The 25967-nt window shown below is 39.4% G+C and overlaps 2 protein-coding genes across 8 annotated transcripts in view; one reads left to right on the top strand and one right to left on the bottom strand.

Annotated features, from left to right (window-relative positions):
• The window catches only part of LOC420734, a 56563-nt gene that overhangs the window by 15249 nt on the left and 15347 nt on the right, over positions 1 to 25967 (bottom strand). The window lies entirely within an intron of this gene.
• Positions 108 to 25512, top strand: GPR141 (G protein-coupled receptor 141). Of its 7 annotated transcripts, XM_040695824.2 has the most exons (5): positions 5692 to 5880; positions 15767 to 15926; positions 20004 to 20421; positions 21749 to 21849; positions 21943 to 25512. In XM_040695824.2, exon 5 carries the CDS (start codon positions 21946 to 21948, stop codon positions 22888 to 22890), a length of 945 nt encoding a protein of 314 aa, XP_040551758.1. In that variant the 5' UTR covers positions 5692 to 5880; positions 15767 to 15926; positions 20004 to 20421; positions 21749 to 21849; positions 21943 to 21945; the 3' UTR covers positions 22891 to 25512. The 7 variants fall into 7 exon arrangements, with proteins under 7 accessions (XP_040551761.1, XP_040551758.1, XP_040551759.1 ...); XM_040695825.2 differs by having other exon boundaries at positions 5692 to 5734; positions 20004 to 21849; XM_040695823.2 differs by having other exon boundaries at positions 20004 to 21849.

Raw genomic sequence — 25967 nt, 5'->3', positions numbered from 1 at the left:
TCTGTGAAAGAACTGAGCTGTCACCCACAATAGCTCACAAGACAGTTGTTGCTTCCTCCTAAGACAAACTGGGAGGGAGGTGAAATCTTGTGGCTTCCAAATGCATCAAGGCAAGCTTTTTGACTGTTCTGGAGTGCAGTTGTCTGACCTATGACAGCAGCTGAAAGGTCGTTTACGTCTTGTTTATCCAGAGGTTTCTTGCTTGTACATGGGTAAGTAACCCTAAATCTGATTTCTGCATCTACTGTGAGTTTTCATTATTTATTAAATTATATATTTTTAAATTTCTCTGTTAATTTCCAAGTCTGCTTGCACAAAAAAAGAATGTCTGCCATGAATGCTCATAGTGGATGCATGCAACGTGCTTTAAGTAGACACATTGCTTAAAGAATATTGTTTCTCCTTCCATGTGATTGGAAGGACTTATTTTTCTGTAATATTCTTTTCCTAAACTAGACTTGGCGACCATGATAACCGCATGCCAGAAACTGAACTGGGAGCATCTGCCTTACAAGGAAGGGTGAGGGAGCTGGGTCTCTTTAGCTTGGAGTAGACTGAGGGGTGACCTTGTTAATGTTTATAAATATGTAAAGGGTGTGTCTTAGGAGGATGGAGTCAGGCTATTCTCAGTGACATCCATCCAATCACAGGACAAGGGGCAATGGGCTGGAACATACAACGTTCCACATAAATACTAGAAAAAGCTTTTTCACTGCGAGGGTAACAGAACACTGGAACAGGCTGCTCAGGGAGGTTGTGGGGTCTCCTTCTCTGGAGACATTCAAAACCCACCTGGACACGTTCCCATGTGGCGTAATCTTAGTGTTCCTGCTCTGGCAGGGGGATTGGACTAGATGATCTTTCAAGGTCCCTTCCAATCCCTGACATTCTGTGATTCTGTGATAAAAGTAAAGGTATTTTCCTTGGATTAGCTTTTCACCTCAGGTGGTAACCAGAGGTATGGCATATCGCTTGATAATGGCTCCTGAGGAGGATGAACTCTCCCAGCAGCCAAAGACTTCTGTGGTTCTTACAGAAGATGAGACAAACAGAAGGTGACTGCATCACAGAAAGTTTTTCAATGCCTTACATTTCCAGTTTGCCTTAGGAAAGTAAGTCACTCAATTTCATTGCAAAGGAGCTGATGTTATAAGTTCTGTAAATTCCTCTTGCTCTGAATGGTTTCACTGCTTCTAGCATGATTTCTTGTATCTGAGTTGCTTCCTTCTCCTAACTAACCGAAGACTATTTTTCACTGATAGTTGTGCTGGAAAGTCCAAACATCAGAATACAGTTTGTCATTGCCTCAGAACTGTTTCTATCTGCCTGTAGACAAGCCTATTCCTAAACATGGCAACCACAATAAGAAGCAAAGTATACTTTCTATTTCATTTTCTGCACAGCATTGCACCACAAAAGCAACCAACACTGCTATTCAGGCATTGCAGCAAAAGACATGTCATGCTCACCACAGGAAAGATACACCCTCAGAGGTTTCATCATCAAGGTGGATAACTCAAGACTCAGCATCAGCTCGTGTCCACTACCTTTTTTTCACTTCTAACTTGTTATGAACAAGGAAAATAACATGAAATTTGTAAAACAGATCCATGTCTCTTCTGGCTAGTAAAGGTCAGCTAAAATCAACAGTGTCCTATTCTTGCAGAAATCATGCACATTTTCCTCTACGAAGACAATTCACTGGCTTTTCTGAAGAAGTTCAATAATCTATTCAGTGTTCAGACAATTTGCTCATGATCCAGTTATCTCCATATCAATCATCTTTAATTTGTAAGAAAAAAAAAAACACTGGAGAAAATAGTACAAATTAATGCAAACATCAAGCATCTACTGTATTTACTGAACATGTGTGGTGAGGCCTACGAACATACAGAAATGTCATGTTATTTGCTGAAGACATCTCTTGGGAATTCAGTCTTCTTGCAGCATTCTCCAACCTAATCCAAACTGTATCACTCAGTCACTAGCAAAACATTCCTGGGATGACAGAAATCATAATGGGTGATTTCTGTTTACCAGCTGAGCCTCTCAAAGGCTTATCCACTGTCCTTCTCTTCACTGCTCAAGAAGATAGACAGAGGCAAAGAGTAGATGCTCAATGATTTTTCTCAGCAACTTACATGGAAGATATGCTTACAATTCTCATTTTCATCAGATGCAACTATAGTCCCCATATAGATGTTGTACTGCATAGAGTAGGAAACAGAACTTGACTGAAAACTGGCTGGTCCAAGCCATTTGTGTGCAGGAGAACATCAGTGTTGCTAGTATTTTAATTACAATACATCAGACAGCTTGTCACAATACATCAGACCTTCCATTTTTTTCTATCTTTATGCTTTAATCCATCCTCACTCCTCTATCATGCAATACTGTAAGGTTCTATTTGCACCAAGTAGAACTAGACAGTGAATAGAGATCATAGAAGAGCTAAGCCATGAAAGTTACACACTGTATTAACCAGATATTTGGTTCAACTTTTTTGTCTCTCTTCATGGTTCTGTAGTTAGTAAGGAACAGTTCTGTTGCTTCTCTGGAAATGACAGTATGAATCAGACTGTTTTTACTTGTGAAGATTAAGCATGTAGTTGAAGTCTTACAGATTTCTGGTGTGATTTATTGATGGGCATGCTCAAGCCACCAGGACAAATTACTTCCAAAATAAAGCAGATAAGCAACAGCTGTTCACTCACTTTCACGTTTTTCACTGCCTACCTTAGCAATGCTTTATGTTGGCAGAAGCATGGAGGTAACTGTGCCTGCAGGGAGACAGACTCTGGGAGATGGAGCACCAGGGTTGCTGGCCTTTGTGATGCAAACAGTGAGGACCTCCATAAGGTTCTGTACCTGACACCCATCCTGTGTACACCTTCACTAAGTGCATCACTGACTTCTCATGTCCCGTGTTCCACAGGGTCCAGTCCACAGACCCTGTGGTTTATGTTTATCATTATGTTCATGTTGCTAAGATTCCTCATATTATTATTATAAGGTTGATCTCAACCATCTTTGGAAGATAGCACCTATTACTTATATAGTAAATCTGTTTGGAAACAGTATCCAGGCTCACAGAAATTGAGGGATCACAGGGATTTAGGACTATTTAGGAAGGACTGACTCAGGACAACCAACAAGTAGTATTATTCCTTTGCTGGTATTTAGGTCAATACTATTTAACATCTGCAGTAATGACATGACTAATGGGATGGAGTGCACCTCAGTCAGTTTGAGGCTGTTGCCAAATTAGACAGGTGGTTGATACACTCAAGGGCAAGGCTATAGGTCATTAAGGAAGATCTGGACAGACTGCAAAAACAAAGCTGAAGGAACATCACAAAGGACAGCAATGGAAAATGCAAGTCTCTGCACTTGGGACTGAATAAACTCTTGAAATATTATGGTCTGAGCACTGCCAGTCTAAAAAGCAAAGTACGCAGGAAAGAGTCAGGAGGTACGCGGTAGACAAGAAGTTGAACATGAGCCAGGATAGACAAAAAAGCCGACTGTATTTCGAGCTGCGTTACCAAGAGCACAGGTAGATCTTACTGTTGTCTTTGTCTCCCCCATGAGAGGCAATAGACAAAGATGGAGCCAGATGTTTCCCAGCCTTACATAGCAATAGGACAAGAGGCGATGGATATGAGTTGCAGCATGGGAAATTTCTCTTACATGTTAGAAAAAAGTATTTTCACTGTGAGAGTGGTCAAATATTGGAACAAATGCCCATGGATGATATGCTCTCCAACCTTGGAGACATTCAAACTACTGGACTGGCACTGAACAACCATAGACTTGCCTACTTTGAGTGATAAGTTAAAACAAATGACCTCCAGAAGTCCATATCCTGTATTACCTTCGTGCTCTGACCGTGGATCGGGATTTATGAACCATGAATACAACTACATTCCCACGGACAGTGCAAACTTTACTCCTCAACGAATCAAAGTCTCAGAGCTTTTCAATGCTCTTGTCTATATGAGTGTTTAGGATGAGCAGCTCTTAAAAAACTTACAGCTGTTTTTGGACTGAAGCAACAGTGATGCTATTGTATTTCACAAGTTAATGTGAGAAGTTTAGTTCTCGAAGCCCTCCTGATTGTTACTGAAGGGAAAAACGCAGCCTACACTCTAAAGCATAAAGCACAGAATTAGGAGATACAGTCTAATCTTGATTCAGTAGCATGCCTTCTGTATGACTTTGAAGAAATCATTTGATCTATTTACGCCTTACCTTCTCAACATCTACAATAGTACTAGAAGGATATTACTCAGTTGAGACAAATTCAACATTGTTTTGAATTTTTGCATTTAGATGTAGTGGAAAATATTGCTGTACTTTTTATTTTATGAGAAGCCTCACTAAATTTTAATATTGAATTTATTTTAAGTTTTAAACTGCAGATCACTGAAATTTTACAAGAACATTTTATAAGCTCAACCAGTAATTGGAACAATAGTTTCTTTATTAAAAACTAAGAAGAGTTAGACATTGCTAGGAATAGTGCTATATTTTCCCATTCTATTACTTTTTATCTCAGAGAATCTTGACAAAGAGATAGTACAGAGCATTTAATGAGCTTTTGAATTTAAAAGTCCCCAAGCATATCCCCTTAATTGGAAGAAAGAGAAATCCTTACTCTGAATACTTTTATTATTCATACTGAAACTCTTGGGAATGTATCTTCAAGATTAGAAATGAAGTGAGTTTGTTCTGCTCCTTTCTATGTAGTCAGGGTTTGCAGATACACTGCTGCAGCACTGATAGAAGATTCATAAATTAAAGAGGGTTAAGGAATTCTTCTAGAGCCTTTGCATGTACCTCTGCTGCTTTGACAGATTTTTGGTTACACACACATGCACTGAATACAGTTAAGAATACTGCCAATAGTGTATAGTGAAGAGAGTAATTATAATAGCAATTCCCTGCCAAAATCTCCTTCTCCTCACATTACTTTTCATTTATAAACAAGTCAATATTTTTCATTAATAAAAAGACTGTAGTGTACATACAGCACATCAGAACTTCCCTCTCTGGAAGACTGCCATTCAAGAATGAGATAGAAATATTTCAAGAGTGCCAGAAAGCACTGGACCTTGCAGGCTGCCCTGCTCTGTGTTTACTACATATGTCTTATTACTGCATCATGAAGAAAGTGCCTGCAAGGGCTCTCAGGTCAATATGTTCACCGTTTACACGATATCAATCCTACATATGGGACTGTAAGTGCCATCAGAGTGGACACACACAGACCACAGAATGCACAAAATCTTAGTGCTGACTCACATTCAAGTGTTATCTGAGCAACCAAGGAAATGTGGAGAGGCTGAGTGACCTTCATACCGCAGGAGAGATGTCTGTATCCATAAATCCGTATGTGCATATAACCTCATTCCTGTACATGCACTTCTTTACTTTCAGTCCTACTAGTGCTCTTTCTTTCCTACCGCTGTAATGACCTACAAGCAGATACATTCCACATTAAATGGCAATATCTAATTTGCACTGAACAGAACAAGAATAGTTTTTTTTAAAAAAAGAAACAGGCAAACACAATTGGTCTGAGCACCCTTGTGGTTTAAGGGCAGTGGACAGTATTTCAGGAAGAAGAAAGAGCTTTGTTGCAATTGCATTTCCTCAACAACACTTCTCTGTGAAGTCAGGGAGATGTGCAGAGTGAGGGAAGTCTCCTGCTATGCCACTGCAGAGTCTGCTGGTAAGTGCTGGAAAGGTGTTCAGCAGAGGTATTGGAGTTAGTCATGCAGAAAGAGAATTTTCTTCCCTCACCTTGGAGAAGGGAAATGTTAAAATCAGATGAGAAGGCTGCAGATTTGGACGGACCATAAAGTTTCTTGGTGGGAGGTAAGCTTGCTGCTTTAAACTTTAAGCTGGGAGAAAATTTATAGGATCAAAGTTAGAAGTACTTTGGGTTTTTACTTCTCTGGGGCAGTTGTGAATGTTAGATTTTGTGCAATTTTTTGAAACAAAGCATAAGACAGTTAGATGTGTATTATGTGCATCAGGGTTGTAGGAAAGGTGCCGGGGATCCTTTTGAAAAAACATCTCCACCTCTAAAACTTTATTAAAAGGAAACTTAACCTGGAAATACAAGAGTAGTGTTAGTAATTTCAGCAAGCAGTCTTTAAACAGAATAAGAAGGAAATTTCCATACTTCTTCTATTAGCTCTCTGACTGGCTTTGATGAAAAAATCACCTCAGTTCCCAAGAATCCCAACTCTCCCTGACAGTCAGAGGGCTGTAAGCTCTGCCATCTCTGTGTTGCTTTCGGCCTTCCCTGATGCTTTCAGGCACTTGTTCAGCCCTGAAAGAATGGCTAATGAGTGGTTTAGCACCCACTTCTTGAGGGCTCTGGGTGGCTGATTTAGCCACTGGTTATCTGCTCTGATACTGAATTTTACATTGCTCCCCTTCTCTTGTTCAGTATGCACAAGAGGCCATCAGGAATTCAACAAAGGAATCATGGATGACAGTTTTTTTTCTATGTTACTGATGTTGAAGAGCTTTCCCACTAGCCAGGAAGAGCAGCTAAGTGCCTTCCTCTGCGAACAGGGAAAAAAAATAGAGAGATACACATAAAGAACACATAGAACAGAGATGTGTCTGAAAAGAAGAGAAAAATAATCGGAAGGTACAACAGCAAAGTGACCAGTGTAACTAAATGTTGGCTGATGAATGCACATATTATTCAGGTAGCATAGTAATTTGCTTGGACTCCAGAACTTTGCTGGTTGGTCATGTACTAGTGTGATTATTTTTACCTCTGTAGAAACAGTAGCAGCCTTTTTTTTTTTTTTTTTTTTTTTTTTTTCCACCCTTATTGTAAACCCACAGTTGAGAAGACAGGAATTAGCAGGATTGTTTTCTCACCTTTCACTTCGAACTGTATCGTCTTTGTGCCAACATTAACAGTAGAAGCACACAAATAACTTCCAGAGGGGAAAACTATGCTGTAAACCTTAATGGCACCATATACTCCTCAGTACCTTGCTGCTGTCCAGGAGCTTCTCACTACATGTCAGCTTAAACCCCCTTGATGATCTTAGCACCCACAGAAAGATATCACACCTTTGAATACATTGTTCACATGTGGCCCAAAAAAAACCTGTGTCTGCTGCTCTGCAGGTTGTGAGTCAAGCACAGACTCATCTTGCTAAGAAAACTGCTGCAAGAACACAACATTGTTGAAAAGTGGTGCTGTGCATAGTGGGCTACTCTGCCTTGTCTTGTTGCATGATTCTATGCTATATGCTTGCAATTCATTCTGGTATGTAAATTACCGGCCTTCTAAGTATGTTGTCAGAAGCAAATAGAGTCTGAGAAGATTTTCCTTGCCATTTTAAATGTCAACAATCTCAGGAGTCAATACTGAGCCTAAAACTATCAATAATTTTATAAAAACTGGCAGGTTTGAATGCATCCTCAGCAAGTCTGTAGATTACACCAAATTGGAAGATGGAGGGGCTGAAAGGAGGGGTCACCAAACAGGGAGATTGTGGTAGGCTGGAAGATCAGACCAACAAAAACTGCATTATGTTTAGCAAAGGCAATAGTGAAATCCTATGCTCTGGACAGAGTGGTCTAATGCAGCAGTTTTGGGACGAAAGGGGACTGACTGGCTAGGGTGCAGCCTGAGGTGTCCTGATGGATGACAACCTGCACATGTGTCAGCTGTGTGCCCTCCCAGCTAGCTTTGAAGGGAAACCTTGTTGTAGATCATATCAGCATGAGTACAGGCAGCATGGTCAAAGTTGTGATTATGCCACTCCAATTAGAACCTGTTTGGTGACAACTAGGATATTGTGTCTTGGTTTCGTCTCCTTCTCAAAGAAGACTGAAAAATATGAAGTGGTGGAATCACCCTTGTTGGAAATAGAAACACTTGATTTGATGGGGCTCTGGAGAATTCATTCTAAGGCCCTACTTTCAACAGGGGGGTTGACTGTACAGTCTTTAGAGATCACTGCCAATCTGAATGTTTTTATGATTCAACAGGCACAACAGCCACAAACTTCGTGTGTACATGCAGTGCTATATAGAGGTACATAAACTAGCTCTGTAGAGTCTAACTGAAGCATAGAGTATAATATAACCCCTAGGTCTAGGAAACTGGAATAAGTTAGACCAGAGGGAACATCACAGCAGCATAGGCTTACCACCACTTATCTATCTGATGATCTATCTGCAAGCATTGCGTTATGAATTGCGTGCATACCTCAGACTCACATGGTACAATACATATCTTTTGTTGCCATATCAAACAGTTGCATGAGTTCTGCTCTTTTGCCACTGAACCAACATGCTCAGGCTGTTTCTTGATCAGAAAAAAAAAAAACCAACAAAAAAAAAAGTGGAAAAATATGTAGGTTGCTCCAAAAGTAATGCCTCCTGTTTATTTCCACGGAAATTACAGCCGATGCAAAGAGCACAATAGCATTATTTAATAGTACACATTCTCAGCTACAAAACAATATTTCTTTTAAAAGTTATCACCACTAGTAGCTATGCATTATTTTGCCAGAGATGAACAAAAGCCTGCATGCTGCACTTGTAAATATCTGCACCAGCAGTGATGACACACTGTTGCCAGTGCTGAAACATGCCACCCACTGCCTCACTGCGCTCACATCCATAAACATTCAGCAAACGTCAATGAATGTCAATGGGTGCCATTTTTTTCCTCACTGAGGACTTCAATAGCACAATTTTGATTCATACACACTTCCACGTCAGATGCCATTTGGCCAGATTGCCCCTCTGCTGCCATCTGTCACACTGCAACAAGATGTACCAGAATATTGATGTGAAGGTTCAGCCTATACTGCCATACCACCAACATCCGCCTTGGATGTTGTGGGCCAACATAATAACATAGAATGCATTACTTTTGGAGCAGCACTTGTACTTCAAAAAATCATAACAAAGTTTAATGCTGGAACCTCTCACTAGACTAACTGATTTCTTTCTAACCAGGAAAAGCTCTCATATACACAGCTGAAATTAAGTTAATGTGAGAATAATCTTAGGAGTGAGAAGGGGTTGATCACCAGATGAGCTGAGATATCCAGTAGCTTGTCTAGTGAAAAGTGAATCTGAAAATAAAGTGGAGATGGCTCATGATACAGAATTCATTATGTTATTGCCAGCTCGATGAACAGAATGAAATCTTCCTTTCTTAAGTGAAAGAAAGCAGAAAAAAGTTCCAGCCAAGGTAAGGGAGGCATAACAGAAAATCTGCAATTGGTACTCAGAAGGCACTGTTGTATCTGCACTTAGCATTGCGTTAGTGATACTTCACAGTGAATCATGAGACATCTCACCATGAGAGCTGTAGAAGTCATTGAATCACTTCCAGTAATGATCCTGATTTCCTGGTGCAAAGAGAAAAGGATTAGGAAACAATGGGTATCTCTCCTCAGTGAGTTGATGCTTCTCATTTCCAGTTTAATAGAACAGTTAAACACATTAACTGTGTGCTTTACTTTCCTTATCTTCTTTGGATCCTTAACACCACTGAAATCAGCAGGGAAACTATTTCTCGGATGTGTTCAAACTAGTACTTAATTTACTAACTTGAGAACAAGATATGATACAGTTACAGAAGCATGTTGTTATGTCCAGTCAGAGTTCCTCTAGGCATGGGCTATCACCTACAATGTGCATGCTGTACCAAATTATTATTTGGGCCTTCTCTCCACCGTGCTCCACTGACTCCAGATGGATTAACTTTCTTTGTTTTTCTTTCTTTCTTTCCTTTCTTTCTTTCTTTTTTCTTTTACACATCAGTCTGGAAGGGCTTGTAATGTCCTTCAGTCTGCCTTCATTTAGGAAGGGCTCATGTGACTTACATAATAAGGAAGTAAAATATTTGGCATATGCTTCCCAGCAACTGAAAATCTGTAAAGTACTTACATCAAATGAACTGGAAGAAATGGAAAGAAGTTAAGCAGGGAGGTTAATTGATAATTTGTTTTTAATTCTGCTTTGTACAGAGATGTCTTAAGAACAACCATGAATAGGAGCCCAGTAGCATGGTGCTCTGTTCTGTTGCACAGCCTATGCTCTGCAGAGCTCCAAAACCAAATAGGTTTGGAAACACAAATCACACGTGGTCAAACAGCATTATGACCACAAACAGCATGGCCCAAGAATTTCTACAGGCTCTTGTGTCAATGAAATGGAAAGAGAGGCTGAGGGAAAGCAAGTGAGGGGGTGGTGAAATGAATGGTAGATGTGATTACACCTCCAACAGTCTAGAGCAGTAGCTCTTATGCTAGTTCTTTCTGCATCTGCTCCCGAGTGGGCACCAAAACTGCATACTCTCCCTCTACTCTACCACATTCAGAATACTTTGTCCAGTTCCAAGCTCCCCAGTTAAAAAAAAAGACAGGGATCTCAAGAAGTCCAATGGAGGGCCACAAAGATGATGAAGGGCCTGGAGTCTTCTGCCATATGAGGAAAGGTTGAGAGACATGGGTCTGCTCAGCCTGGGGAAAAAAAAGACTAAGTGGGGATCTGATTAATGTTTATAAATATCTACAGGGAGGTGGGAGGCAAATGGATAAGGCCAGGCTCTTCTTAGTGGTGTGTAGTGATAGGACAAGAGGCAATGGCCTAAAACCTAAAATTTGAACATAGGAATTTCCATACAAACATGCAGAACTTCTTTATGGTAAGGGTGACAGAGCACTGGAACAGGCCGCCCAGAGAAGTTGTGGAGTCTCCTTCTATGGAGATATTCAAGACCCATCTGAACGCCTACCTGTGCCATCTATTGTAGGGAAACTGCTTTAGCAGGGAGGCTGGACTCAATGATCTCTTGATGTCTCTTCCAACCCCTGCAATTCTGCGATTCTGTGATTCTCTGTAATTTCAGCCACACTTCAAATAGGCAAAAGTCTCTTAAAATGCATAATTAACAGGTTAACCGCTATCACAATTAGCATCACATTTCAGCAAATACACCACAGATATTTATGTAACACAAATGCTTATTGTTAGCTTGGAATAGAAGTCTCTAGATTTAATAGTAAAATGAGCCATTTCAGCCCAAACATGTTGATGTACTAGAGCAGCTGCATGCACGCAGTGCCTCATTTCATTACACATTCTTTACTTTTGTTGGCCAGGAACGGCTCTTGTAAATAGATATACTTCTTGAATGCAGTGCAGAACAACTCACTTGCAGTACATTCCTCGTTTCTGAAAGATATATAAAGAACTAAATTCCCAAATTTCAAGCTCCTGTCTTACCCAGCGGCAGTACTGAAGTACTGTCTTTCATTGCGCTGATGTAGGGGAAGCATCTTTAGTATCAAACTAGCAATACTGGCAATAGCTTTACTTTCAGCTATACTTTCGCTACCTATGCAGACAGTCTAGACTAATGTAGGGAGGTATGTTCCTTTGCCAAAATAGAGAGCACATTTTAATGTGCTTAATTTTATATATCTATATATATGTGGATATTCATCAGGAAAGTGATCATTACTAAAATGATTCTTTTTTCTTGCATTCTATGATAGCATTTGTTTCGTATCTGCAGTCAGAAATCAAATGAAACAAAAGATCAGAGAATAAATCAGTATTAGCAATTGCAGGAAACATCTTGAGAACAAGTAGCGGTGGATTTGTGCTATACATTTATAAAAATATTCCACTGTACAACATGCTTCCTTCTAGAACATAATTCAAACAAATTTTAGGGCAAACACTATATTTTTAGGTGAAGAGACTGCCTTTTTCTTCTCAGAAGGACATGTATACGTATTCGATTTGCATGGCAGTGCACATGTGATTTCATTCTCCACAGTCTAATGTCAACCTTATGGCAAGAGTAATGCCTCTCCTTGTCAATCAGCTCCTCCCTCTGATAAGTGAATACCTGTGCTGGATTCCCTATGAAAGGAGGGAAACGTGCAGCTGTTAAAAATAAATCGCACAACTTCTATAAAGGCCCCTTTAGACCCAGAGTCAGCACACACAGCTTTTGTCTGTAGCTCTGACAGCTTTTGCCTTCCTCAGTGACACTGTAGCCAAAGCAGAGTGCCAACAGAAAACATAAGTTATGGAGAAAATGAGACCAATTACTAGAGTTAGAACAAGTTTTTTTTTTTTTTTTCTAGGTTTGAGTTGCTTCCCCACACTATCAAACTAGTAGTACAACAGATTTTTATGTGGATTTGCTTTTTTGTTGCTGTTGTTGCTGTAGTCCTCTAGTGAGAGATCTGGGTTAGGGAAAGGCCTTAACAGAAATTTGAGGCAGTTTTACTGGTATACACTGCTCTTTAAAACGGAGTGAGGTGCAATTTCAGTGCTTGCAAAGAAGGGAAAGGTAATGAGAGAGACAGGGTGAAGCAGTCTTTCTCTACGCCACTTTGGCTCAGGTATTTTTAAGCTAATTTCTTTTGAGTAATGATGCCTGGGGATAGTATCTTGCAAAATGTTTTGTTTTGTTTTGTTTCTAGAAAAGGGAACTAAAAGGGAAAACCCAGACATGTTTCCACTTCTCACAGGAGCTTGAATTTATCTCTCTGCTGTGCAAAGATGTGCAAAATGAGGAATTGCAAGTCACATTTTCTTCCTTATGCTTTTTGCAGAATGTTCTTTCAGATGTGTCACAGGCAGTATTTCTCTCTCGTAGGATGCTTTACACCACCTGGGTGACAGCCATAAACCACAGCTGCTTCAGAACCCAGATAGAGACATTTTAAGAAACCTATTGCCTACAAAATGTTTTCAGCTGATACTGATACTGAACATTTTTCTTTTCATGGATAATTATTATCTTTCTACTCAGGTGTTTAAAATAATAAGGCACATTAGAAATATGAGTCAAAAATGTAATTGTCTTAGTAGCAACTAAAAGTTAATTTAACTGCATACTGAATTTCAGTTATTCATATTAGCAGCTGATCTTTTGCTAACTGATAAATTGCAATTAACCTGTCACAGTTAGAGCTTAATTACTGATTCACCCAGTTCTCACAGAGTAGGACCTGATCCATAGTTGGCACAGGACAGACTCTGAACAGACCTCAGCTTTGAGTGAGGACAGGATGTAGCAGAAGATGCGTTCCCCACATGTCATCCCTGTACCAGACACTACCCTTGCTCAAGGACACTGCTCTGACTCATCATAAGAAAAGGATGTGGAATAGGAAAGAAAGTGTGGAATAGGACCATGCTTGGAGTTTGTCATCCTACAGATAAGTCCATTAAAACCAGCTCTTTCAGTCAAACATACATGGAAATGCAAATTTTTCCCCAGTTTATCAGCGGATAGATTAAAATCATATCCATTGTCAGGAAACTACACCTTGTTTTATCTGGACAGCTCCATGGTATCTCTACTGCAGGATTCTGGAAGGTGGTTTCGGAGGAAACTGTCTTCATGCCATAGTTGCTATTGGCTGATTTATATTCAGACACAACTCAAAGGGAAAATTGAACAAGCAGGACCTAAATCTGCTGTCCCACTGCATTCTACCAGAGTTACAATCAGTGAAATTGAAGCTAAGTTGTATTAAAATTATATAGCAGAGAGAAGAATCAGGTTCATGGCTTATTACAGGACAATGCCTCGGTTTATACAAGGGCTGCTCTGAAAGCAATTCCTCCTATTTTGTTATGTTGGACCACAACATCAGAGGTAGATGTTGGTGGTATGGCAGCGGAGGCTAAATCTTTCCATTAATATTGCACTGCATTTTGTTGCTGTACGGCAGATAGCAGCAGAGGGGCAGTCTGACAAAATGGTGTCTGACATGGAAGTGCATGTGAAGCAAAGGTGTGTAACTGAATTCCTCCATGCAGAAAAAAATGGCATCCACTGACATTGTACATTGCTGAACATTTCTGGAGACCAAACAGTGGATGTGAGGTCAGTGATGTGGTGGTTGGTGCGTTTCAGCAGTGGTGACAGCAACAGTGGGTCACCTCCACTGGTGCAGATTTTTGAGAGCGTGGCAATCAGTCTCTTGTTTATCTCTGGTAAAAATGCAAAGCTAATGGTGGTGTGTTGAAAAATAGTGTTTTGGAGAATTTACTCTATCAGATAGTGTTACTGTACTCTTTGTAGCTGTTGCAATTTTTGTGGAAATGAATGGGAGGCATTACTTTTGGAGCAACCTACGTGTTTATTAGTGTAAATGCAGGTGAAGTGCTGGCTCTGAATATATACAGAGACATAGAAGTCTAGATGTCAAGTATTAAAACAGTATTTTAGCAGTTCAAGCCCGGATGCTTTCATGAATGCAAGGGAGCAGGATTTAGCTCTTCCAGTGTAAAATTTAACAGTATAATTAAGGTATACTCTGCTACTCCTAATAGAGTTTTCTAGCTAGCAAAAGTTTCCTCATCTGTCTAGCAAAGTTTATTTACCAAGGAAACCATCCTTAGCACTTCGGGTAATGTTTTGAAACCCACTCTATCTCTGGTTTAGGGATCCCTCTGGGGCCCTGATTCTCTGCATGGCATCAGCTCAGTGTTTTCAAAAATGTCACTCCAGCTTTACCATCAAGTAGCTAAGTCAAGTTACCCACAATGAATGTTAGGTGTTCAGGTGAATCTTATACTCTGCTTTCTGCCACCTACGTAAGTGGAGGAAAGTTGTTTTTCAAAAGACCAAACCGTCACACCTGCATACTTCCCACCACCCTGTGTTGTCTACTTCTGAATTAGCACTCCTGATCTTGAGTCCTGACATAATAACTGCAGAAAATCAAAACACCTGGGTTGCCATGGTTATTCTATGCACATCTCCAGGTTCAGAACAGCTGAAAAAATTATTGACTGCAGGTATTATGCCTGAGCAGAAGGCAAACAGCTCTCATTTCTCAAGGATCTTTCAGACGATCCAGAGCAAAGGAGCCTTGATGCTACTTGGAGCTCAGGACAAGTAGTCCTTGAAATCTGGGCCAGACTCTCAACTATTTTCAAGCAGCCTTGGCCCACGGAATTGTTCCTATAACGCAAATTTAAACTAGTTGACGGCTTCATGCAGGTGACATAATGAGACTATGCAAAACTGCTATCATACCTCTTTAACATTTTGGGATATTGCTCAGACCCTCAGAAATTACTTACATCTTACAAAATATATACATTTCTAGCACATGTGTTTAAATTCAGCTGATATATCTACAACAATCACATTCTCTCACCAACTTAGACTATTAATGGTGAAAATCTGAATGTATCAGTCTGAAATCTATTATTTGAACTGCAGTGAGAGAAACATACTCTAGAAATTTAACATTCTGTCGATAAAATCTTGGGCAAAATTGCATCAGTTTAGCAAGGAAAGTGAATTGCACCTATGCATATGAAGTTCTTACCTAGAACCGACACTAACTACAGCTTAGAGACAAATAAAGATAACAATGTCTGTCCCAGAGCAAACTCTGGTAATTCAATATTTATTTTCACTTTGAGTAGTAAAAGAATTGAAAATTCGTTGCAGGGTGCATAAATAACTTAACATGGGAAGTACCATTTGTGATAATCACTCAGGAAAGTAACACTGCTATGTATCAACAATATTATATAACTCAAACATGATGTAATTATTATAAAAGTCAACAATAATAAATGCTTTAACATGTTGTAGGTACTCAATTATTCTATGAATCAATAATATTATAAAACATAAAAAAAATTAAATACTACCTGCAGATCATAATGTTATCATTGCTTTCTTACCATTGTTATTGTCATGTATTTATTCTAGAGCAAGACCTAGAGGAGTCAAGGAAACAGGACTTGATCTAAGGATATCCTAGCATTATATCTGTCTTTGCCACAGTGGTTTGTGCTTTTCAGCTGTATCATGAAGAGTATCATGTGTACCTTTTAACAGGGCTTTGAAATCAAATGTAGAAAGACATTAGGTAAGAGCTGGTTATCACTATTATCACCACTTTATTACTACTATCTGTACCTCTTTTGCTGTTGGCCACTATAAAAATTGTGAAATGTGAAAAAGAAGGTCTCTAATAAGAGCAGTCTGTTATGAAGTACCAAGAACAGCATGTCCCTGGTGTTTTTTAACCAATGTGAAGCAACAGGATATAGTCAGTTAAAGTGTTCTTACATAAGACTGTATCTAAAGGTTGGATGTTAATACCCTTGCTTTCAAAAGCACTGTACCCAAAAAAACTGTGTGTTCTGACAGCAATGAGTAAAGCTTGCAGGAGGGCAAAGCTGACCTTGCTCAGACTCATAACAGAGACTCAGTCCTGCAGTAAGTCATCTCTTATTATGTGCACCACACAACCACTTCTCCCAGTAAGTCCTCAATACTGACATGGCTAATGTTCATTTACTAAAATATTTTAGTCAATTTTTTTCTAGCACTGCACATGTGTAGCAACGGCAGTGAGCCCCAAGAGATCTGAATACTGGGCAACTGTCTTGGCAGAAAGCATAGATGAGATGTGGCACAAAGTGCATCCCTGTACTTGGATGTCTATCCTTTAAGCATATCCAAACTCACTCTTTTGTCAGATGCAGTACAGATCATGCTCCTGTACTACTGGTTTATTTTTTTAATCAAAACACTCTTTCTAACGATCCCTTCTGCCCTAGGAGCAACCTTCTGAACAATCATCTCTATGGGGTTTACATATGTGTGTAAACTTGTTTATTTTAGGCAGTAGAAAAACAGAACTACTCAGAAACAGGAGGCTTTGAAGACTCCCAAAGGCTAATAAGTTGCCGTAAATTAAGAGATCTTGTGTTAAATTCCCTTAAAACCAGTTCTGACAAGACATCACATCAGTGGTAGGAGATAGTAACGTGTAAGCCACAGGACCATTTCTTCTCCCCATGAACTCATCACTGAGAACACAACCAATATTTCTCCAGAGGCTGAGTGCCTATGGATAGCCTTGCCCTCACAAAGCTGAGGCTCATGGTTGCTGCTCTGTCATAGATTCAAAGGAATAAGTAAAGCAGTGGCACTTCAAAATTGCAGGTGTTCTACTTTTTGTTCTTAGAGCTTACATTGAAATGAACAGCCAAGTAAACAACGCTTGAAGAGCGGAGATAAACACTGAAGTATAAGCATACAAAGAATGAACAAAAGACCTGGTTGGCAATGCTTTTAAAATGAATTTGCAACTTTAAAAATAACAGTGCCCAATTTGCTAGTATTATTTTGAACTTCTTTCAAAGCTCTTCTGCACAACTGTTTTTATCATTTGAGTTTGTAATTTCCTAGTACAGGAAGACATTGCTTCAACCTTTTTTGTAATGATAACTGGTAGTTCTTAATTTTTTTTTGTTTGCATGTGTGTGTGTTTGGTACCATGCAACCTCTGTAATGAACAGAAGGGTAAAATTGTTCTCTTCAATAATCTGAATGATAAATAATTAGGAGGACTGCATAGTTTCCATTTTCATATATAAACAATGAAAATCACAAACAAAAGAGGACTCAACATGTTTCTCCATCTTATTCATGTTTCAGTAGACTGAACTTAAACTAAAAAAAGGCCAGGATAATGATGACACAGCCTACAAGACAGGAGTAAAAGTCAGAGGATGAGAATGAGTTAGAGGAATTGCTAAAAGCTATGTGAAAAAAAAAATAGGTCATATTTATAATGTGTAATGTTTTCCTTTAAACAGAGGTCTATGCTTCAAATTTCAGGTGTGTGTGGTTATTTTGAAATTAAGAGAATACTGCAATTATTCTAGTGACACAGCCTGCATTACCATAACACAGCATGGAATTTGAGCAAATCAAAAAGCAATTACAGTGCTCTCAACAGAGAGCAGCTCTGAGACTAAATGAGGATGTTTGTGAAACAAATGCACATTTTAAGCAGGCTTCTGTGAAACAATATTTGTGTTTTGCACTGCTACCAACCTAGTTTAACTTATTGCAGAGACGTCAGTTTTGACAAATGTTTCTTTTTCCATTTTGTTAAGTATGTCAAAAATACAAGTCTTTCTTCTGAATGGAACCTTTCCCCTCCGCAAATTTAAATGAAGCTTCTCAGTTGGTTGCATGCAGGCTGCAAAAGCTTCTTCTGCATAATCCAACTGTCAGAACACATGAAATCCGTGTGAAGCCTGCCAGTCCCTCAGCAGATGTACACAGGGGGGTAACTTTTGCCGACACTTGTTATACAGACATTAGATCTCACTGTTTGGCAGAGACTGTAGGACTGCTATCTTTGCTGACAAATGTGATTTATTTGTGGATAAGCTGATATAATGGTGATATAACATAACGGCAACTGCTGAACCTGCCTGGGAAAACAGTAAGTGGTGAAGAGGGCAAGTCAGTGATGGACTGATCTGGATTGCTAAGTCGGGGGCAAACTAACAACATGCATTCTACTACTGTGAAATGCAAAGATGTTCATCTAGGAAGCAAAGAGTAGGAGCACGGTGTTGCTGACATACAGGCAGCTCACTGGGGACCCACAAGTATGATTGGAATAAAGAGAGGATAAGAATCTCTTATCTCTACTGCATATAGGGAAAACAAATATTTGACAAAAGTTTTTAAATCAAAAAGCAAAAAATACAAGCATATACTATGCTTGGAAGTTGAACGGGTTTATTCCTTCTAAAATAGGAAGGATGATTAACTATCGGATAAAAGAGAAATAAACTCCTTTAGGTTGGAATGAATATGCTTTTACTGGGAAGATTTTGAAAGAGACTGAATCGTTTGTATAAATAACATGCTCTTGCCTGACCAGAGCAGCCCAGGGAAGTTCTGTGGACTGTGCTGTGCAGAAAGTAACACAAAATGAATGTAATGGCGTTATCCACACTGGTAACTGAAAAGCATGCAGTCTTTTTGCTGATCATATTTCTGAAAGCACCCAGCATCTGGCCTCTTGGTGATCTATCTCTTTTGTCAGAATAGAGTGTAATTCTTTCAGTAATGTCCCTGAGCCTTTGGTACCAGCAGATATCTCCTTGGTTGCTATGGCATTCAAATGAAGTGGTTGCCATCATTTCCTTGTTGCTGGTCGAAGAATCATAGGATTATGTGAGTTGAAAGGGACGTTTAAAGGTCATCTATTCCAACTCCCCTGAAATGAACAGGGACACCTACAGATATATCAGGTTGCTTAGAGCCCTGTTGCTCAGCCTGACTTTGAATGCCTCCAGGGATGAGGCACCCACAACGTCTCTGAGCAACCTGTTCCAGTGCTTCACCGCCTCTGAGTAAAGAATTTCCACCTAATATCTAATTTAAATCTCCTCTTTTTGGTTTAAAACCATTCCCCCTTGTCTTATCACTATCAGATCCTGTGATAGTCTCCCTGCTTTTTATAAGCTCCCTTAAAGTACTGGAAGGCTGCAGTGAGGTCTTTCAGAGCCTCCCCTTCTCTAAAGCTAACCAAACCCAGCTCCCCTAACCTTTCTTCATAAGAAAGGTGCTCCAGCCCTCTGACCACTTTCATGGCCCTCCTCTGGACCTGCTCTAACAGCTACATATAAGAAATTGCTCACTTGTAAGAGCTGCACCATTTCCCATTCCATGTACCTCCTGTAAAATTCTGGCCAAAGGAACTTCTAGTTGTAATTCACATCAGTGGGTTGTAGCAGTGTGACTGTCAGTAAAACAGGAAGCCTCATCTTACCTGAGAGCAGCATTTCCTCTGTGAAACACCCTGAGTCATGCAATACGCTATCTTTGTCATGCAATGACATTTCAGTTGGATGCTTGTAGCAGAGAGGACCTCATAAGCTTATTAAATATATCCTTTTTGCTGGCAACTTTTTTTTTTTCTTTTTCATTTTTTTGGAGATTAAAGAAAATGAGATTTTCAGCAGAATCTTACAATGAAGGAAGTTAGCAATACTACAAAATTCTGCAGAAGCCTGTATTTCAGTGGCTAGGTTGGCACTAATGGGTCTCTATCTTTCCACCTAATAGGACTGTATGAGGATAATATCAGCTATCTGACCTCTGCTCATCTTTTCCTTCCTTCTTTCAGATCAGATTTCATTGCTGGACTCTGAATAGTGACCACGAGAGGTCCTTCCTCTCACAGCACAACACTGCTACTGGGGCTGCTAACATCTATCCATGCTTGCAGCATGTTGCCTTTAGAGCCGTGACACTTTTTAAACTTTAAATATGCGTTTTAAATTAAAACAGTGTGATAATGCCACTTTTTAGAGACATCTTTTCAAATTAAAGTTTAACAGCTTGAAAAACTGCTAAGTTGCTATTGCTAATGTCTTCTGGCTTGCACGGCACTGAGGCTGAAATGCAACATCTCAGAAATGAGAACAGAACAGGAAGGAACTTCTACGGTTTCTGTTGCAAAATCTACAGTGTGATGTGCCAATAAGCAGCACCTTTAAGAAGAAGGTCTTTTTTGTGTCTGCCTTTACTTTCTAACATAAAAGGTCAGTATGTGCCAACAAACGTTACATGTGCTTTCGAGGTATGGGAGTGCTATTTATGTTGAGTGCAATAAAATGTCTGAAGTCTTAGCTTCATTGTTGTAACTAGAGAATAACTGATTATTCAGTGTGTAAAGAGACGTTCATTACTGTAGAGGTGAATTTCTAGAAACATTGCTGAGAAAAAATAAAAATATCTGAGACACATTACAGATATATTCACCTCACTGTAAGCAAAACCAGTTTATAAAACTAATATTAATATTTATATAGATATTAAACCATACAGATTTTCCACAGGAGAGGGAATTTCTAAATAACTTTTTCCCTCCCAATGAATTTATGAAAACAAGCTGAAATACCAACCAGACAAAGAGATGCAGGTACTTCTTTGTGAGGTTAACTTTGCAGTATCAAAAGAAAAGATTCCAAAAACTCATCCAGGAAGAAAACCTTCTGTTGCAAGATTCACAGGTGAAGTGGAAGATGTACCAGAGCCAGCTTTAAATTAGATTTTTCAGGTTGCGTTAGCAGTACAACTGAGTTAGTACAGAGCCCAGCATTGTTCAGTTTTTCAGGCTTTCTTTCTGTGACTCTAGTGTGGACATCCTCTCGATACTTCCGTAGTTTCTTGCTTCGGGAGGATGCCCTACCTGAACACTTCTTCTCTCACATACTTTTGTTATTACTTAAAAATGCTAACAGAACTTGTATTTAGATTTCTCCAAATTGTATTTAATCTCTCCTTGAAATGACGTACAGCATACTTACTAAACTTTCCATTACTCTCCATCAGATCAGGTTGGGAAATCTTATTAGCTATAACCCAGGATGGCCTTTCCTAACATTTTTTTGCACCCTATTTTGTAACACCCTGACTCCATGTATTAGATGTGACATGACCCTGAGCACCAGAACAGTATAGCCCACGTTGCTCAGGCTGAGCAGGATCTCCATGGAGCCTGCATATCCACAGTACTTAAGTTCTTATTCAGGTGTAGAAGGAGTTGACTGTAGTGTGTACAAAACTCAGTGCACAGTAGCAAACAAAATGTATAGCTTTGATCTAAAAATTTGTGGTTATTATCTGGCTTTGAAGAGGGCAGATTTGTGCTGCAGATAAACAAATGGATGAATGACTAGCAGAATTCAAACAGTGTATGTGGTGTTCTCTGAAGAAACATGCAGATACTCAGGAAAGAGGTGAACTAGTAACAGAGACTTCAAAACCACCACAATCATGATTTCTCTAAGGATCTCTTTTTTGCACTTACTGCAAGGTCATGCTTGTTTTTAAGAGAATGGTTTATAATGTTGTAAAATACTGCAGGTTCTACTCCCAAGCATTCCAACCTTTTTCTCTAGTCTGGAGTATTTTTGAATAACCATTGCAGCTTGTTCCAAGTGTGAGATTCCACCATTATCTCTCAAGTAAGAAGCAGATTGAAAGCTCTTCTGGCTTTTCAGGTGAGTTCTCTGTTATTCTCATCTTACCTCAGTCTTCATGTATTCTTTCTTTTTTAGAATATGTACAAGGAGAATTTCAGAAATATGACTGAAGAGAACATAGCCAGCAATGGCTCCTTCTCTGCCTTTGCCTACACCAACACCACAAGAGCTATCCTGATTACTGTCTACTCAGTTGCCTTTGCTGGAGGTGGGATAGGATCCACTGCAATGTCATTTGTGCTGGTCAAGATGAACAGTCTGTCTGTGACCACTACAGCCATAATTAATCTAGTTGTGGTACATGGTCTCCTTCTCCTCACAGTGCCCTTCCGTCTGCACTACTATGTCAATAAGGAGTGGATCTTCCACATACCATTCTGTAAAATGGTGAGTGCTATGGTGCACATCCACATGTATTTGACTTTCCTATTCTACGTGATCACACTGGTGATCCGGTGGTTGGTCTTCTTTCAATGGAAGGACAAGGTAGAGTTTTATAGAAAGCTACATGCCATTGCTGCAAGCGTTGCTGTGTGGGTCATTGTCATCATCTTCATGGTGCCTGTCTTCTGCATTCAGTATGGACGCTCAGGGACGTATGATGACAAAGCATGCTTTAAATTCCACAAGGAGCTGAAACAGGACAGCGTCAAAATCCTGAACTACCTAATAATTGCAGCTGTCGCCTTAATTACTTCTGTTCTCCTGGGCCTGCAGATTTTTATTCTGGTCAAAGTGTCAAGAAAACTCTCCACCTCTCTCTGGTCACACCAAGAGTTCTGGGCCCAGGTGAAGAACTTGATATTCATCTGTGTCATCATAATTTGCTTCCTTCCATATCACCTCTTTAGAGCTTACTACATAAAGTATGTGAGTGACAGTGAACACTTAGAAAGCTACAATGAAGTTTTTTTGAGTCTCACCAGCCTAAGCTGCCTGGATCTGCTATTCTTTGTGCTGAGTGGAAGCCGTCTCTTCAAACAAAAGTTTGGCATGCTTCGAAGCAGGCTGTCCTGCTGCTAGCTCCAACTGCATGGGAACCTGGATCTGGCAGAGCACAGTGCTGGAGAAGCATGGCAAATCCACTCAACACGTCAAAGTGAGCACTGGAAACAACGTAAAACTGCTCCCCAAAATAATGGGATAAACCACCTACCACATCTGAGATGGTTGACTGGAGGCCTACCTCTAGGATTTCCTCACAGCCCTGTTTAGTGAGGAGTGGATACACCTCGAATAGTAGGAGGAAAGGGCATGGGCTCATCAATTTTATTTTTTTTTACATCAAGCTTAGTGAACTCTAAGGCACCACAGTGAAACTCAAGAGAATTTGCAAAGTGTGTAGAAACACAGACACAAATAAATGTAATTTTTAATGGAATTTGGGACAGACCTTTGAAATGTAATGATCCATAACGTTTTCCACATATGTATCTTATTTATTTCCTGCAAACTCTCATAAAATATTGATGAAGCTATTGTTCCACTTAAATGTGTCTGTTACTTCACTGTAAAGACAAGTGTCACTTCCCAAATGTACTGAGTAACTCAAACAATTCTTTAAAAACAAACTATCAGTACATATTAATTTCTTTAAAAGATTTTCTCAGAATCACTTTTTGGAGATATCATTGCAACAGAAAAGAGTTTTGTTCTCTTTCCCGTACTGTGATAACATCTCCAGCAGCAAAAATTACACATCATCATTGAATATTGTATGTTTAGAATACAAGCTACAGATTTGTTCAATTTTTAAGAAAAAGTAGTGCTGAGAATCATTTTATTTAGATCATTCAGGCAACAGTTGTCCTTTCTTAAAAAGTCAAATATTTTATGTTTCCAAGGTAAATATAAAGCATTTTTTTTTCACCTGTGTTAATTTTTTGCAGTTCTGAAGTTTGTACATAATTACTTTTTTGGGTATCTTTAACATGGAATCAATTCTATAAATGTTGTACACTGGACTAGTAGAAGAAATTAAAACAATACTGCTCAGATTGAAGGGACAGAGAAAGCTAATGAACCTGGTCTATCTAAAAAGCTTACTATATCTCAGTGACTATTGCTGAGTTGCTATTTCTGAAGAGAGAATTAATCTGTATTTGAAAAGAGGAAAAAAATCAGCAAAATAATTCTATGGAAGACATCCAGGATTTCATAGCTCTTCTGTTTTACACCTATCCCAAAAAAGACTATCAAATTCTGACTGCTGTGACACAGGACGGCAATGACTAATTTATCTTTCTTCCTCTTGACATCTTTAAAAGGTCATATTCTTAATTTAGACAGTAGAATAATATCTTGATATTTTGACAAATCATAGGTTAGCGGCTAATTAATTTCCAGTGGAAGTCTCCTCCCACAGTGCTGCTGAAATTCACCTTATCTTATTTCTGAATCTTTCAATTTCTTGCTACTCCGTCATCTCTTTCTCACCATACAGCAATCAAATAATAACTGTTGGGTCTTCCCGTACTTGCACAATCCTACTGCTATCTTACTCTGCTTTTGGTCCCATCAAAAAGTGATGTCCAAGATGGTTATATCACGAGATCCTATTTCTTCCAAATTCTTTCTTTCCCTGTCTTCCTTCCTGATGCAAGCTCTATTGTATCAGTAGGACTGACCATGAGAGATTATTTTCAGGTCAGTCTGAGTACTGCTACATGACAACGAAAATTAGTGATTTGGATATCACTGAAGTTCACAAGGGAGATGTGGGGATGCTCACGTGGCCCACTCTTGGCAAAGTGCCTAGATCACAACAGCTGTTAAGAGAGAATTGTGAGAGTTTGCAATGTGTGTGAATCTGAGACGAAACTGTTTGAGGTGTTTTCCACAAGAGCATCATGTTAAAGAGGAAGAGGACCACCAGCCATATTAAACAGTAACTGTGAAACTAGAGAGACATTTGAAACAAGGAAAAAGTCAGCTTGGATGTGTAGTTCGCTGACTGCCAATTAACTATGTGTCATCAAGAAAGCAATAAGCTACTCTGATCCATATTTAGTTCAAAAAATACATGAACAAAACACTTTTACCCTGTAGCAGGAGAGAAGACAGATATGACAGGTTGGGCTCAAAGGGGTTACAGGCTGGCAGCCAGTGACTTGTGGGGCTCTGCAGGGTTCCATTTTAGGGACAGTTTTCTTCAGTATTTTCATAAATGGTTCAGATGCATGACTTGATGGTATACTGAGTGAAGTTTGAAGGTGACACTAAACTGAGAGGAGCTGGTGACACCCTTCAGGGCAGAAAGGCCTTGCAGAGAGATCTTGAAAATGTGAGGGCTGGGCAGTCACCAATGGCATAAAGTTTAACAAGAGCACCAGATTCTGCACCTTGGACATAGTAACCCTCTTCCTGTGCTGGAGTTCAAGAAGCATTTGAACAACGCTCTCAGACACAGGGCTCAAATTTTGGGCAGTCCTGCAGGGAGCCAGTAGTTGGACTGGTGATCCATGTGGATCCCTTCCAACTAGGAACAGCCTATGATTCTATGGTACATTTCTGTTTTCACTTGCAGCAACATCTTTGGTAGAGAAAAATGTATTACATGCATTCTGTAAGCACTGCATATCTTTGTAATGCTATATTATAAATATTTTTATATAATAAAGTTTTTTATCAAAAAAATAAAGCATATATTTCAAACAGTACATCCTGATCACATAGCTTAACTAATCCTCTTGTATGTCTTAAAATGGATAGTAGTTTAATTTCTGTAAAAATATATATATTTGCAACACTGTAGTATCACAAATATACCATGCACTGCGTGTTTTTTTGTTTTTTTTTTTTCAAATAGAAATTGATTCTAATAATTGTAATGTTGATTCATCATACTAATGAGCAGAATTAGGGGGACACAATTCCATCCTTTGAGTTGGCAGTACAAATCAGTACAGTGTTAAGATTTCTATGGGACAGTCTGACAAACTCTACATCAGCCTCTCATTGCACTTTGCGAGTCTGGCAGAAGTCTCCCCCTGCCCAAAGAGAAGGAAGTCCTTGTTAATCCTATCAGGAATCACCCTGACAGCTGGTGACAGAAGTGGTGGTCTCTCTGATCTTGTTCTGTCCCACCCTCCTGAACATCC

The sequence above is a fragment of the Gallus gallus genome, chromosome 2 (assembly GCF_016699485.2).
Source record: "Gallus gallus isolate bGalGal1 chromosome 2, bGalGal1.mat.broiler.GRCg7b, whole genome shotgun sequence".
In the NCBI taxonomy this organism is placed as follows: domain Eukaryota; kingdom Metazoa; phylum Chordata; class Aves; order Galliformes; family Phasianidae; genus Gallus; species Gallus gallus.
The sequence above is the reverse complement of the archived record's forward strand: the minus strand, read 5'-3'. Positions and strand labels throughout refer to the sequence as shown.

Excerpts from the sequence above, each read along its gene's own strand:
- GPR141 (XM_015281687.4), top strand. The coding sequence starts at position 5,833 with ATGAGAAGGCTGCAGATTTGGACGGACCATAAAGTTTCTTGGTGGGAG. Across the intron at positions 5,881-21,942 it reads ATAAAGTTTCTTGGTGGGAG|AATATGTACAAGGAGAATTT; the intron begins GTAAGCTTGCTG and ends TTTCTTTTTTAG.